At 37.4% G+C, this 13,818-nt stretch overlaps 3 protein-coding genes across 3 annotated transcripts; 1 reads left to right on the forward strand and 2 right to left on the reverse strand.

Annotated features, from left to right (window-relative positions):
* Window positions 1-24: 24 nt before the first annotated feature.
* LOC103337933 (C2 and GRAM domain-containing protein At5g50170) lies at window positions 25-5,833 on the reverse strand. The gene is given in 14 exon segments (XM_008241104.2): window positions 25-327; window positions 329-376; window positions 464-739; window positions 1,167-1,220; window positions 1,222-1,342; window positions 1,464-1,726; window positions 2,038-2,154; window positions 2,395-2,556; window positions 2,558-2,679; window positions 2,755-2,937; window positions 3,064-3,735; window positions 3,738-3,762; window positions 3,764-4,260; window positions 5,114-5,833. Coding segments are annotated over 14 exon segments (3,057 nt in total). The 5' UTR covers window positions 5,463-5,833; the 3' UTR covers window positions 25-159.
* An 837-nt stretch (window positions 5,834-6,670) lies between these two features.
* LOC103337932 (transcription termination factor) lies at window positions 6,671-8,738 on the forward strand. Its single transcript, XM_008241103.3, has 2 exons — window positions 6,671-6,949; window positions 8,430-8,738. The coding sequence occupies exons 1-2, from the start codon at window positions 6,806-6,808 to the stop codon at window positions 8,583-8,585; spliced, it is 300 nt and encodes a 99-aa protein (XP_008239325.2). The 5' UTR covers window positions 6,671-6,805; the 3' UTR covers window positions 8,586-8,738.
* A 996-nt stretch (window positions 8,739-9,734) lies between these two features.
* Window positions 9,735-10,837, reverse strand: LOC103337931 (uncharacterized). Its single transcript, XM_016795900.2, has 2 exons — window positions 10,584-10,837; window positions 9,735-10,458 (listed from the first exon to the last, which is right to left on the reverse strand). The coding sequence occupies exons 1-2, from the start codon at window positions 10,726-10,728 to the stop codon at window positions 9,944-9,946; spliced, it is 660 nt and encodes a 219-aa protein (XP_016651386.2). The 5' UTR covers window positions 10,729-10,837; the 3' UTR covers window positions 9,735-9,943.
* Window positions 10,838-13,818: the final 2,981 nt, after the last annotated feature.

Raw genomic sequence — 13,818 nt, forward strand, 5'->3', positions numbered from 1 at the left:
TAACTATAATGAAAGTGAAGAAAGTAGGAAAAGAAAAAGGCAAAGTTTCTTTTAAAGAGCATGTCTGTTTTCAACTACATTGCTAATTTGCTATCAGCTTCAGGACTTGGGCACAAAAAGAATTTATGATCTATCTGAATGTGAATGATAAAGTATGTGTCAAAGGGATGTGTCTTCTTGTCTTGGTCCCAAGAGAATCTCCCTCTCTACAAATTCGAATATTTCCTTCAGTCGATGGGCAAACTTCTCTATAATGTTGTGTGTGATCCTCTCCTGAAACTTTGTGCTTTTAAGCCAGGTGACCCTGACATGAACATTGCATTTACATTGCATTATGAGCTAGGGTAGAATTCTCAATCTGGTACCTAAACTGAACCTGCATGAAGAAAGAAAATCTATCTTAATTTTCAAGAGATGATAAGTGATACAAAAAGCTAGCAATTTTGAATTTCATGTCACGTACACGAAAGTGATCCTCAAATGGAACACCATGCAGGGCCATAACTTCGTCCACAACCCATCCTTCACCATCTTCAATAGGAGTTTTTTGTTGTCTGCATGTGACCTCTCCTCCAAAGATCGAAACTTGGCGGTTGAATCTGTATGACAGATGACGCTCAAACACATCTGGCTTTTTTGTAGGTTTCCATGCAGTAGTTGCATAGTTAAGACAACCAGATTTCTCCATTATTTTGTGCTCCAACGTTCCTCCTTCGAACATTTCCATCAGAGATTTTGTCTGCACCATTGTCCAGCAGAGTCTTTAGTACTAGTACAACAAATCTAATGGGTATATGTAAGTTTTGACGTCTAGATCATTCAGTAATTTTCAGTTATTTGCTTAACTTATACTTCAGATCCAACTATAAGTTTAAAAGGCCTCTTCTAACGTATAATTGTTAAGAAAAACAACTCCAATCACTGAACCATTCATTGAAGAATGCTTATCTTCAATGAATACTTATATATAGTTTTGGTATTGTTAGTCTCACATGTTATGAGCAACAGTCTTGATTGACCAAAAGAGCATTATTCTTTGAGTCTAATCCTTTGTTTTTACTAATGAAACAAAGTTCAAAGCTGAATAACAAATCGTGCAGAAGAAGCCTACATTAACACTTAACAAAGCAATAAACAAGGGGAAAAGAACAGAACTGACGACTTACGTTAATAGGTAGTTCTGCAGTATAAACTTTGGACATCTTTGCATCCTCAAGATTAAAGTATGGATTTAGTGTCTTCAAGCATGGTGGACCTGTCTTCTTGATCATTATGTTCTTCAGAAATTTGTGCTTTCTGATCAGGACTCAGTGTTCTTGTTCTCCACAAACCCATTATTGTCCTGCCAGGAAAACATAATCAGTCATCAAAAGCCTTCTATATGTACAAATACTTTGGACAAAAGGAAATCATCTTTGTCTTGAATGTGATTGCTTGACTATGTAGTTTCCTAACACCACTACCTGATGACTGAATTGAATGACACAAATGATTGAAAATGAAATCTAAGCCTGCCTTCTTCATCTTGACACTTCGCACCATGCCTTGCATCAAGACCTCGATCCTTTTTCAGAACAATGACCAGCAAAGGGCTACCTACAGATGATAAGGATGGGGAAAGCTCTTGGATATCTTCAATATCCTCCCAAAGAAAGAAAAATTTTGTTTTGTGTCCGAACAAGTTTGCGTAAAACCCAACTATCCTCGCAGAAAGATAGAGTCGGCCCTGCAACAAAAAGTCATCATAAGAGATACTAAAAGTATAAAGCAGATATGCACACACACACACACACACACACATCACCACTGATCACTTATAAAGCTGAGTACACATTTTCACCTCACAACACAAACTCTCACACATAGAAGCAATCATATCATTCTTATACTGTAAAATTGAGGTAAAAAAATACCAGATTTAATAGAGCTGCTAGAAGATCTAAAAAATCTCTAGTTGAGAGTCAAGAACTACGTATTCTGACTGTAATTTATTTTTTTCAAGTAGTAGAATAGCATCCTAGAAACTAAAGCTGGCACCTGTAAAGGCATTTTCCTCTTCAGGGAGCATGTAAAATCACTGATAAGAAATTCTTCTGGTGGCAACCCAAACAATTTCTGAAATGTTGAATTTCTATGAGGCGATCGTAGATTCAACTGTCAAAAAACCAAGTAAGGAGTTAGATCAACTTCTACAGCAGAAACTAGGCTCAATTGTAGGTTCAACAGAAGCATTTAAAACATGCAGAAGGCACCACACAAGCAACAAAAATATAACCTATGAGTGGAAAACTCAGGTACAGGAGAGTTCTGTACTATCATGTAGAATTAGTGATACTATGAGTGGGAAACTGAAGCAAATAGAAGAAAGAAGAAATTATGATACAAAGTCCTCACCTTCTTTCCAACTTCCTTCTCCATTTTGGTCATATACTCCCTGATTGTTTCAACTCCTTTGTTATTGTCCAAAAAGATTCTTAAGTGCAACTTTGACTGAGAAGACTGAGCAAGCTTTCCCTCAAGGGAGACCCACATGTCTGCGAGTTCCGTAGCTGAGTTGTTTAAGAAAATTGATCTCAGCATGCCCAAGTGACATAGCTTGGTCAAAAGGGCCATCAAAATCAAAAACTTCAACGTCCAAAACTGATGGAGGTTCTTCCATAGCATCAAACTCGAGTATCTCTGCATCATTTTTCCATGAGCCATAAGTCAATATATGGGTGAAAAGAAATTGAAAAAGAATCAAAAAGTGCTCACCATTCCATTGAGGATCACTAGTTTGAAGCTTGACAGAGCTTGTTCTTGTTTTACCATTGCAGGTGAAAACCACGTAAGGATCAGAGAACCCTGATGAATCCAAGGATGCTAAGTTGTTCCCTTCAATCAAAGCAACAGTAAGAACCCATCCATCACCTTGGGCTTTGACTCCATTATCACTTCCTGTTGTAATAGATGGCCAGCTTGTGTAAATCCCAGGACAATGTTAAAGATGCAACCTCAAGTGCGAAGGTGCTGTAGGCTCGAATATTTTAGTAAAATTCATGTCATGCAATATAATGTGCTTACCTTTCTTCAACCTAGCTTGTACAAAGTGTAAAACCATGTTATAGACGTGCTCCAATTGAAGGACTAGAATTCCACATGTGATGAGCTCTCCAACACTGTCTGGCAAATCAAGTCCATTAAATTCCAATCCTTGGAGTTTACTGGGCTCACAAAGTAGAATATGAACCAGGACATACAGAACCATAAAAGTAGTGGTAACTAGAGTGAGATTCCAGAAGTATTTTCTCGCCAACTCCCAATCTGATTGATGTCCTGCCTGCGTACTTGCCAAGATATGATCCTTGTCAGACAAGTCAGTGGAATCCAGCGTTTTGAAATTCTGAGCCAGCAAGCTGGAAAACTGATCAAAACTCTCCTTAAGTCCCTGCTTAACTCCTCCTTCAATCATGCCTCTCATGAATGTGTTCTGGAGAAAGTTAACACCCCAGGATACCACAAGACAGGAGGATTCTTCTCCTGAAGGTAGCTCTGGTCCAGGCATTATCTTGTAAAGCAACTCAACCTTGAATGAATTTCCATATGGAACATCAGGTGTACTCACACTGACAAATACAGCAAATTCCTTTCCATCGGCTGTCATGTACGTTTGCTCCTCTGTGGCTTTGACAGCCTTAACTAACTTTGAGGCAGCTTTTGTGTAGGTAACAAATCGTGTCAAACATGGGATCTCTCAGATGTCCATGTCCAAGGCCCCTCATGTTACATCTGTTGTCCTCTGAAGTTCTGCCAGATCTCTCCTGAACTGTGAATTTGGGGTGAAAAGAGATGCATTAAGATCATGTTGTGAGACAAAGTATGCCTGATCAATAAGAATTCCCCCCTGCAGATTCTCTGGCATTTGTTGTTCGCTTACTCTTGACTGCATCAGCTCAAGAGACTCTTCAAAGCTACAAATAGTATGATGTTCCTCCACACAATCTTCATAGTCAGATACTGAACTAGAAAACTCTGAAGAATCATCTGTTTTTAAAGCTTCATCGTTCTTATGCAAAAGCTTGTCCACACGTCTTATAATAGCCTTCATTAACTGTTTCCCTCCTGGTATCTTCACACATGGAGATTTGGAACCAAATACACCGTGGGATGACATAAATGGACTGTCCAACTCTTTAGTTTCCTCAGTGCTTATATTTGGCTGCACACAAAGGAGGTGATCATGGCCTTTTTCATGCAGAGAAAGAGTAAGAAGAATTTTCCCTGCATTTGTAGCACAAAAATTCTACACAATTAATATAGAGATCTCGGTTGATGCTAAAATGCTAGTAGGACAATAATGCACCGCATCAATGGCCAAGTCAGCAACTTCGTTTGAGAAACTTAAAGGTTAGGCCTAACAGGAAGACAATCTAGTCAATTTAGTGAAACAAAGATTATTTCTTACCTGAATAGTTCCCATTATCACATAACAAGGTGATAAACTGCAAACTGCTCCTAACATTTAAGAGGAAGAAAAATATACCTACTGCAGACTACTGAATACTCAGGGCTACTGAGAAAACACACCCTAACTTTTGTCTTTTAAATGGATAACTCGTACCTTGAACATTGTATATTTTTATTTCCTTAAGATGTGAGGCAAGAAATTCACGCGGAGAATGAACAATCATCATCACCCTTGACGAAACTAATATACATCAGGACATCAATAATCTTGTTTAAAAGCTATGACAAGACAACAACCCACTAAAAGGGTCAAACATGCTAGATTTTCATTCGATTTCGAATGCACCTGCACAAATGATTTCACCATAACTCATTGTGCTCAAATTTTCCGAATCCATTATCCACTACAACAATCAAAACAGTTATTGGCAAGCGAACCAGCATTTCTCATCATCTTCATAGCAACTCCTCCTCATTGGATATACAATATCTTTATCGTATAAGAAAGTAGATAGAATGCGGTAAGATCAATGTAAATCCAAGTTCTAATTAAAAGTCTGAACTTTTTAAGAATCACCAACCATATGCAGTACTAATCTACAAAAGCACAATCTTGAAAGCCACCATTGAAAGAAAACAAGGCAAACAGACATAGAAGTATACTAACCACAATCTTTATTGATAAATTTCCCAGTCTTGGGACTTTCAAGAGAATACCAAGCTGGCGGCAGGGTGCAATTAGTCTCAGCAGCAACAGAGCAGACCGTAATCCGAACCCGACCCACTAAGTCATCGCCATTGAACAAGCCAGACTCGTCGTCATGGTGAAACACAGACACAAGAAGCTCCTCCTCATTCATGTCATGAACCCTGAAAACAAACTCTTCATTCCAAACTGGGTTGGTGGTATTTCTCAAAATCCTGGTCTTGGACTTGTGCCTCCGAACCTGAAGCTTCACATAAGACTCCTTCACACGCAAGTCTTGCGCTTCCATTACGTACACGTAAAGCCTCATGGTGCAACAACAGCTTTAGAGAACTCTTGTAGAATTTGTGAGCAAAAGGACAGAGAAGGGGCCTAAGCAGAGGTGAATTTGGGTGCGTTTGAAAGTTGGAGAAAAGGGTTGGTGTTGTTGATGACTAACAAGAAGGAAGTGTGAGTAAGAGGCCATTAGAAAACGTGGAAGCAACAGAAAATTGACACGATGGATGTGAGAAGAAAATAGGAAATAGTGAGTTTGTTTTGGCTTGCGTTGGAGGAAAGCAGGTCAATGACATGGAGGGAGCCTCATTAAATTATCTTTCTTCAAAACGGTTTGCCTTATCAGCTTTTGTGACTTTTGTGTTCTTTATATTCTTCTTGTGTTCAATGAGACTTTGCTCCCCACAATACATTGATGCTGTTTTTGAGGCTTTTGAGATATTAGGATCACACTGAGAGTTACCAAATAAAGGAAAGAAAGGCTTATAGTTCAAGTAATTAAAGTTATCTGTTCACAGATTTAAGTTCGATTCTCCTTCTTTCAAGATCGATTGTATAAATAAATAGAAAAAGGACAGTGCAGGAGACCAATTTTCTTGAGGAATCAAATGCCTTTTATTATCATTAAGTTTGTGCTTGGTTATGGTCACTGTCAACATGTGCAGATTTTGGAATAAATTTAGGCTCGACATGCAAAAGCTCATGTAGTTTAATATCGTAGCTTCAGTTTTCTGCATCATGATCCTTCTAGTAATCCAATTTTAATCATATGTTTTTTTAACACAATATACCATGTATAATTAGCTATCCAACTCATTAAAAATATATAATTTAATTCTTAAATTTTTTACAATTGAATGAAGAAAAAAAAAACATGAAATATAAAATTTTACAAATTTATAAATAAACTCAATCTTATACATGTATTTATAAAAAAACCCAAATACTATTTAAACATAGAAACACACTCAAAATAAAAGAAGAACCACAAAAGTGTTTTCACTCACTTAGCTATCTTGAGATGTAAGCAAAAAATTTCTTCAAATGTATCTTGATAATGATTCTTTTGTCAGTTACAATTATATTTTCATATGACTTTTGAGGCACCACCTCTATTATCCGTTTAATATATATTTGTAACTTTTCTATTTTTGCATTTTAACCCCCATATAATTTTGAGTCCACAAAAGCTAGGTGTGACGTGGACCACATAATAATTCTATTTTATTCTATTCATTTCCCTTGATTTTAACCGATGATTGGGACACAGTGACTCACTCTCACTCGGCAAACAGACCCAGTCGACCAGGTCTCGCCACGGTCCTTAGACCTTTGTACGGACTCTGTTCAGCGCGAGAGAGAGAGAGAGAGAGAGCAATGTTACAGTTCCCGGGGTTCATGAAACAGTACCCATGGTCAGCAAGGACCATTCCGTCGTCGTTTTTGCTGCCAACCCAATGGCCCCAACCCCACAGCGAAGAGCTCCTCCTCGCCATGGAGGAGTCCGATTTCGAAGAGAAGGTACTTTTAGATATTTCACTTTGCCCCAATTTCTCATATACTCATCTACAAATTTACAGAAGAGCCCTGTTTTTTAGCTAATTGAGGTTTCAATCCAAAGAACGAAAGGGAAATGAGCCAATGGCTGAAAGTGTTGATGGAAAAAGGAACCTAATTTGAAGCCTAATTAGATCTAATTCTTGCATGTGGTTTGGTATCTGTAGCGTTGTTAATAAAGTAGTAATTTTTGTTCTCTGTAGGGTAAGAATATGCTTGTGAAACTTTTAAAGCTTTGTTCTCTGTAAGGCTGGACCTTGTTGGAGTTCCTTCTTCTTATTCTCCTTGATCCTATAAGCTTGAGAGCTCTTCTGATGCTCAAATTGGTGTCATGAAATACTTATTCAGCCATATTTGTTTCTATGTGTTGGTTTAACAACAGTGTACTGGATTCAAATTTTGATTGCTATGTGAATCTCTTTGGGAGTGAATAGTTCTTCATTTTGATTCTGAAACCTCATATATTAATGGTAATTACATAACTCCTTTTGGAAAGAACAAAAAACGTCCATGATCTGTGCACTCACTCTGAAAGGGAGTCAAAGTTCTAGGTCATTCAAATTTAAATTCTTGGATATAGGGACCAATATCATAGATGGTAAGAAGAGGTCATGGTTTCAGGATTTCCAGTAATGGGAATTGGATTTTGTATAACGCATGCGCATATCATGAGTTACATGCATGTCTGACCTTAGGAATTCACAGATAACTTAGGTTCATTCATATACGGGTGGTTTTTCGTCATGAGGTGCTGTTTCGGAATTCTTGTGAGTTAGAGCCTCAAAGATGGGGTTTGAAGAGTGTAACAAGCTAAATGGCTAGAGTTATGCTATCGACATTTTTTAGTTCATCCAAGTTTAGCATTTGGTCTTATCACGTATGTAGAGGCCTATGGGAGAGCCAAAACCTCAAGGAGAATGACACTATTAATCAAATAGTTTGAAGTGTGTACCCTGTACGACAGGACACCTTGATGGCTTAGGCTATCAGTTCCACAAGGCCGGGTGGGGTATACTCACCCTGTTTGCCAATAGAAAAGTTACAAATATATATTAAACGGATAGCTTTGTTTCTTTTGGATAGAGGTGGTGCCTCAAAAGTCATATGAAAATATAATTGTAAATGACAAAAGCATTGCTCATTATCAAGATACATTTGAAGAAAACTTTTGCTTACATCTCAAGATAGCTAAATGAGTGAAAACACGTCTCACTAGGACAGCCTAGTTCTTTTCAGAGCAGGATTAAGGCTGGGATGATGTCCCTTAAGGTGCTTCGAAAGGATGATATATTTAGGCACATTTTTGCAATATTGTTGGATCTGTGTGTGTCTGGTTTTAAGTGTCTTGAAATTACAATTGTAGGGGATTATACCGTTGTGTTTTAGCATTTCAGTTTCCTTCTCCTATTTAAGTCGGCTTGTTGTTGTGACCATTTTTTTACAGTGTAATGAAATCAGAAAGAGCAGTAGCAGCCTGATTGTGATTGGGAAAACCACTGTCGACAATGATAAAGACGACTACGAGCATGATCCAGATGACGATGACATCGACAATGCAGAGGACTCAGAGGGCGAAGAGTTTGAGCAGGAAACTGGTTGAAATTGCTGACACCTCTGTTCTGTTTATGTTTGGACGGTCATATAAACCTGCATTAAGTCTTGAACCTTGTATGCTTATCATATTATCCGAAACAGTTCTGTTGAATTGCCCCCACTTCATTATGGATAGAGCTTGTGCCTTTTTGTTTCTATATATCCTTCTGTTGGAGATGTGTACAAAAGATGTTGGTTTTATATGTCTTCACGGACTTGCAATAGGTAGACTCGTCATGCCGGAAAATTCGATTTCGGTCATTCTTGTGGGGGAGGGGAGAAGGTTATGTTTGATAAGTTTGATATGTTGCATTCATATTCAATTTGCAATATAATAAGTTGAATTTTATAGAAAATAACAAATTACTTCTTAAACGTTGTATCAAGTTAAAAAAGATCAACTTGTCTTAATTTAGTGATTACGAAGCTAAGTAAGCTTCGGCTCTAGAAGCCCCTCAAAGGTTGCTTCAATTCAACTAATAAATTTATTGGTTTAGATCGAGACTTGTCTAAGAAGCATTCAAAGTTTGCCCTTCATAAAAGTCATTCCTCCTTACTTCTTAGGATGATCCATCAGGCACCAACTGGCCCACCCTGAGGGCAAGGCAGGGGAGAAAATATTCGTCCTTCTTCTGGTCTATTCTTTGTTTTACTAGCAGGTAGCCACTGGGAAGGTACATCTCATAATTAATTATTAATTCTATTTTTAAGGCCATAATAATTCGTCTTCAATTTTTTTTCCTTTATTTCAGACCAAGCTGGCGGCCTTTTAAGACTTTTTATAGGTCTAGTGGGAAAGTTCAACGCATAAGCGTTTTATCTTAAAATATTCCTCGCGGGCCCCATCCAAAACGGCATCTAATTCTGATGCCAAATGCAACCACCACCTGCCAACATAAGAAAATTAAAAAAATCATTAGCACAAAATTACTAATAACAATACGACCAACAATAGTTAATGACACACAGGTGTAACAGAAACGGTACGTGTCAACGACGAACCGAGTTTAGTTGGAATATTTTGTCCCATAGTGAGCAGTGACAGACCTATTTACGTTACGTGGCACGCATGCTGGACAGTGGACAGTGCTGGCTTAACGGCGACTAACGGAATCCCGAACGATAAAAGTTGCACCAGAATTCACGGCGACACAAATTCAAGCAATGAATTTTTGTCATTATACCACCTCGAAAAAAAAATGAAAAAATAAAAGGAAAAAAGGAAAATCCTTCATTTCACACACCAATCACAAAATTTCACCCTTATATTTGTTTTCTATTTTGTTTTTTAAGTTTTTGATTAAATTTTTTCCGTCATCAGCGATATTCTTTGTGTGAAGCTCCTAGAAGTTAGGGCTTCGAATCTCAACGCCAGTCATTGCAGTGAGGAACGTGTTGATGACGATGTTGATGGTGATGATGATGATGAGGAATATACGACATGTCGCTGGGGTTGCTCTGGACATGGCAAGGATAGTAGCAAGCACGTCCGGACCCTTTCTGAAACCTGACTGGCCCGGGATGTACAATCGGCGGCGAAGCGTACCGTTTCGGAGGCGAAACATACCCTTTCAGAGGCGAAACATACCGTTTCGGAGGCGAATCGGTGAACGATAAGAGCGATTTCGAAGGGGACAAATCGCCGCCGCTCGTAGCCATAGACATAGGAGGCGAGATTTGCTTCAGCGATTTCGGCGGCGAGAGAATGGCTCTGATCTTTAGAGGACGAGACGAAGAAGAAGCTCGATCGTACTCTTCGATGATATTAGCTAACTCCTCGTCGGACTTGACCGAAATCAAGGTCTCCAAATCTCCATCCGGCAATTGACACCTCAAATCCACAGAGTAGCCACAGAACTCCGCGAGTTTCACCATTAGCTCTGTACATGTCGAAAAAATGAAAATTAGCACTAAATTCAACGAAGAAAATGAAATCGAGTTGAAATTCAAGTAAATTAAGCCAAAATCAAAAGGAAAATAACGAATTGAAGCAGATTGAACAAACCTGCAAAGGAAATGGAGTCATCGACGGCAAGAACACGAGTAAGGCCACCTACGTAACGGAGATTACCGTCGGTGTGACGAGGGAGGATTTTCCCGCCATAGCTACAGAGGAGTTTTAAAGGTTTTTTGGTCTTGTGTTGGTCCATGGCTCTGAGACTTTTTTTACTTTCAAGGCAAAGAGAGGGAAGAAGAGAGGGTAGAAAGGAGAGAAGAGGGTTTGAAGGAGGAGAGGGGCTTGAGGCTTCAAACCTCAGGGAGTGGTTTTGTCGAATATTTATAGGAGGGGGAGGAGGAGAGGGAGGAGTGGGGGTGACGTCAGCGGCAGACCCACACGCAAAGGAAAGAATGACTAATGAAGTGGTTGCTTCCTCTAATTACTATTCCTAATAGGAATTAGTATTATTGTTGAATAATAATTTGAAAACCTTTCGTTAATTTTATTCGGATATTCCTTTTTATTTTCTCGTTGTAAACAAAAGGGTGCCTGAAAATACTCAACGCAACGATATGGGCCCCACTATGGCCCATTTAGGTGGCGAGTCATCATTTTTATAAAAACATAATAATAATAATAATTTACTTTTTTTAATTTTTTCCCTTTCTTTTTCACATTGAAACCGAATTTATTCACGAGGGCACTCCAATCCAAAGTCCAAACGGAATCATAATCAATTGGGTAACTTTGGTTCACCTGCTTACAGCTGGTGTGTTTTGGCGGGTTGGGTTTCAGTCTTTTCTAGTCAAAGACTTCCACTAAGACGATTGTAATTTAGAGAATTATGGACTTTGTGTCTAAATTCCAGGGATTAGGAGTATAATTCTTGCTTCCTAGACTTCTCTATGATGGGAATTTGTGTTTATAACTGTTAAATCGTCTGATTTATTTATTTATTATAATTAGAGCGTAGGTTAATCACAATACATTGAATTATATTATGATCAAATAAGAATTTACACTAGAAATGCATCTCATAAATCCCATCTTTGTAACCCGAAAAAGTTATTATGAATCGAATCATAAAGGGATTAAAAACATCTTAATTGTAATTTTGTGGGTTGGTATTAAATTAAATAAAAATTTATAAATAAACCAATCCTAAACATGTATTTATAAAAAAATTCAAACACTATTTAAATATAGAAACACACCCAAAATCAACAATTGTATATTTTTTGGGTGTGTTTATAAATGAGTTTTGAGTGTGTGTAATGATGAGTTTTGGGTGTGTTTATAAAATGTTTTGGGTGTTTGGTTTTTTTATAATTTCAGCCTCCATTTTGGGTGTTTTAGTGAAACTCCGTAAATTAAATAGTTATATTCTGTTTCAACAAATGATCTATTAGTGTGGTTTGGAGTAATTGCTTCTCTGTGAAAGGTTATAGGTTCAAGTTCTAACATTCGTGTAGTGTGTGTGAATTTAGTATGTTATCGTCCCTCTCAATAAAAAAAAAATCTAAAAATATATTATATATATATATATATATTCATTATCATTACAGCTCATATCCAACTTAATTTTGCTAAATTATAAAGTTTCAAAGTATTTTAAGAATATTTGAGAATATCCTCACGTATAACAATAATGATTCTTAGTGAATAATTTTATTCATCCACATGAAAATTATCATACTTAACATGCCATCTATGATCTACCCCTGTTTTTATGCTGTCTTAAGGGAACAAATGTCAATAACAAAATATATTTAAAACTTTTTTAGGGAATCCTCATCTAGTTGGGAAACCAAACTGCCAAGCTAGGGTTCTAGACCTCAATTTCACGGCTCAACCTCACAAGAATTCCAACGACTCCTGTAAATTGATTATGTTCCATGCATACAAACTTTAAGATTCCATTAGTTTTCCTTCCAAATATCCATACAAAAATTGTCATACCATACGTAATAAATAAATAAATAAATAATTATAAACGTAAAGAATTTGTTCCAATATTTGCAAAATGCCGCTGGTGATCTGTGAATACTCCACGAAAGGTCCCATTTATGGACACAGATGGTTTTGATTTGGATTGGCTTTCCATACATGCATAGAAATTCAGGTGAAATGTCCAACTAACTTTTCTTTTGACTGTACAATTATTTGGAGTTGCGATTATAACATCTGCAAACTAAAAGAGATCATTGCAGTTCAAAATATCAAACGTCTTACCAACCATCGTGTATTTATGTTGGAAATTTATGGTGATGGTTGTGTATCTTTCTTGTTACATGATATGTCGGTTAGTACACTAAAAGAGTTTGTTTTGTTTGTGAATTAAACTTATCGAGAATGAACTTCCCATGTTTAATTCTACGAGATGGGAATGGAGGATGTTCATTCCCATATTTCGAAAATGAGAACTAAGAAAAATGTCATTTTATCTCATTGCCATATTTGGTCTATACAGTATAAGGACTGAAAAATTGTTTAATTTTCCAACAATATCCTTGATTTTTTTTTAAAGTTTTTAACACGAATAGGTTTGAAAAGTCAAAAGTGGGAAGTTTCCCAAGGAGTGCAAGAGAAATGAATTTCCTCTTACATGGGAAGTTCTTTCCCATGAGTATTGCATTCCTAAGGATGGATTTACCGAACAGAGGAATGAAATTTCATACTGATTCTCAAGCTCCAAAATCTTGAACCAAACATCCCCAATTTTGTTTATATTTATTTTGTTGCCAATGAGGTCTAACTTAGTGGAAAATGACTTTGACTTGTAGGCTAATAGTTTCATATTCAAATCTCCATAACACTTTAGCAATGTGTGCGAAAAAACCTACTCTCTTAATATCGCTTGTATAGAAAAAAAAGAAGAAAAAAAAAGGGACTTTTTCTTGCTATTCAAACTACGATATAAGAGTGTATAAGACGATTGGAGAAGTCCGAATGAAACCAAAAGAAATAAGTTAATGAGAGTTGGGTTAATTTGGAAAAATTAGGAAAAATGACAAAGATGGGAGCTGAGAGTGGAGTTTTCTCAAATACACTATCAAGGTTTAAAAAAACACATTAATTCACAAATCGAGGTCCTTATCTAATCCAGAAAGAAAATAAAGCAAGGACCATTTCCCGACAAGAACGTATACAGGGGCGGTTGTTAACTCTTTAAGACATTTACAGAGATGTAGACACGCGGAAGGAAATACCTAATAGGAGGGCACGTGGATGGACGCGTGGCATGCATTGCAGCTGGCGTTTGAGGAGAGGAGCTAGCGAGCATCATCCACTTGATTATTGT

This window comes from Prunus mume, linkage group LG7 (assembly GCF_029339155.1).
Source record: "Prunus mume cultivar Tortuosa linkage group LG7, ASM2933915v1, whole genome shotgun sequence".
Taxonomy (NCBI): domain Eukaryota; kingdom Viridiplantae; phylum Streptophyta; class Magnoliopsida; order Rosales; family Rosaceae; genus Prunus; species Prunus mume.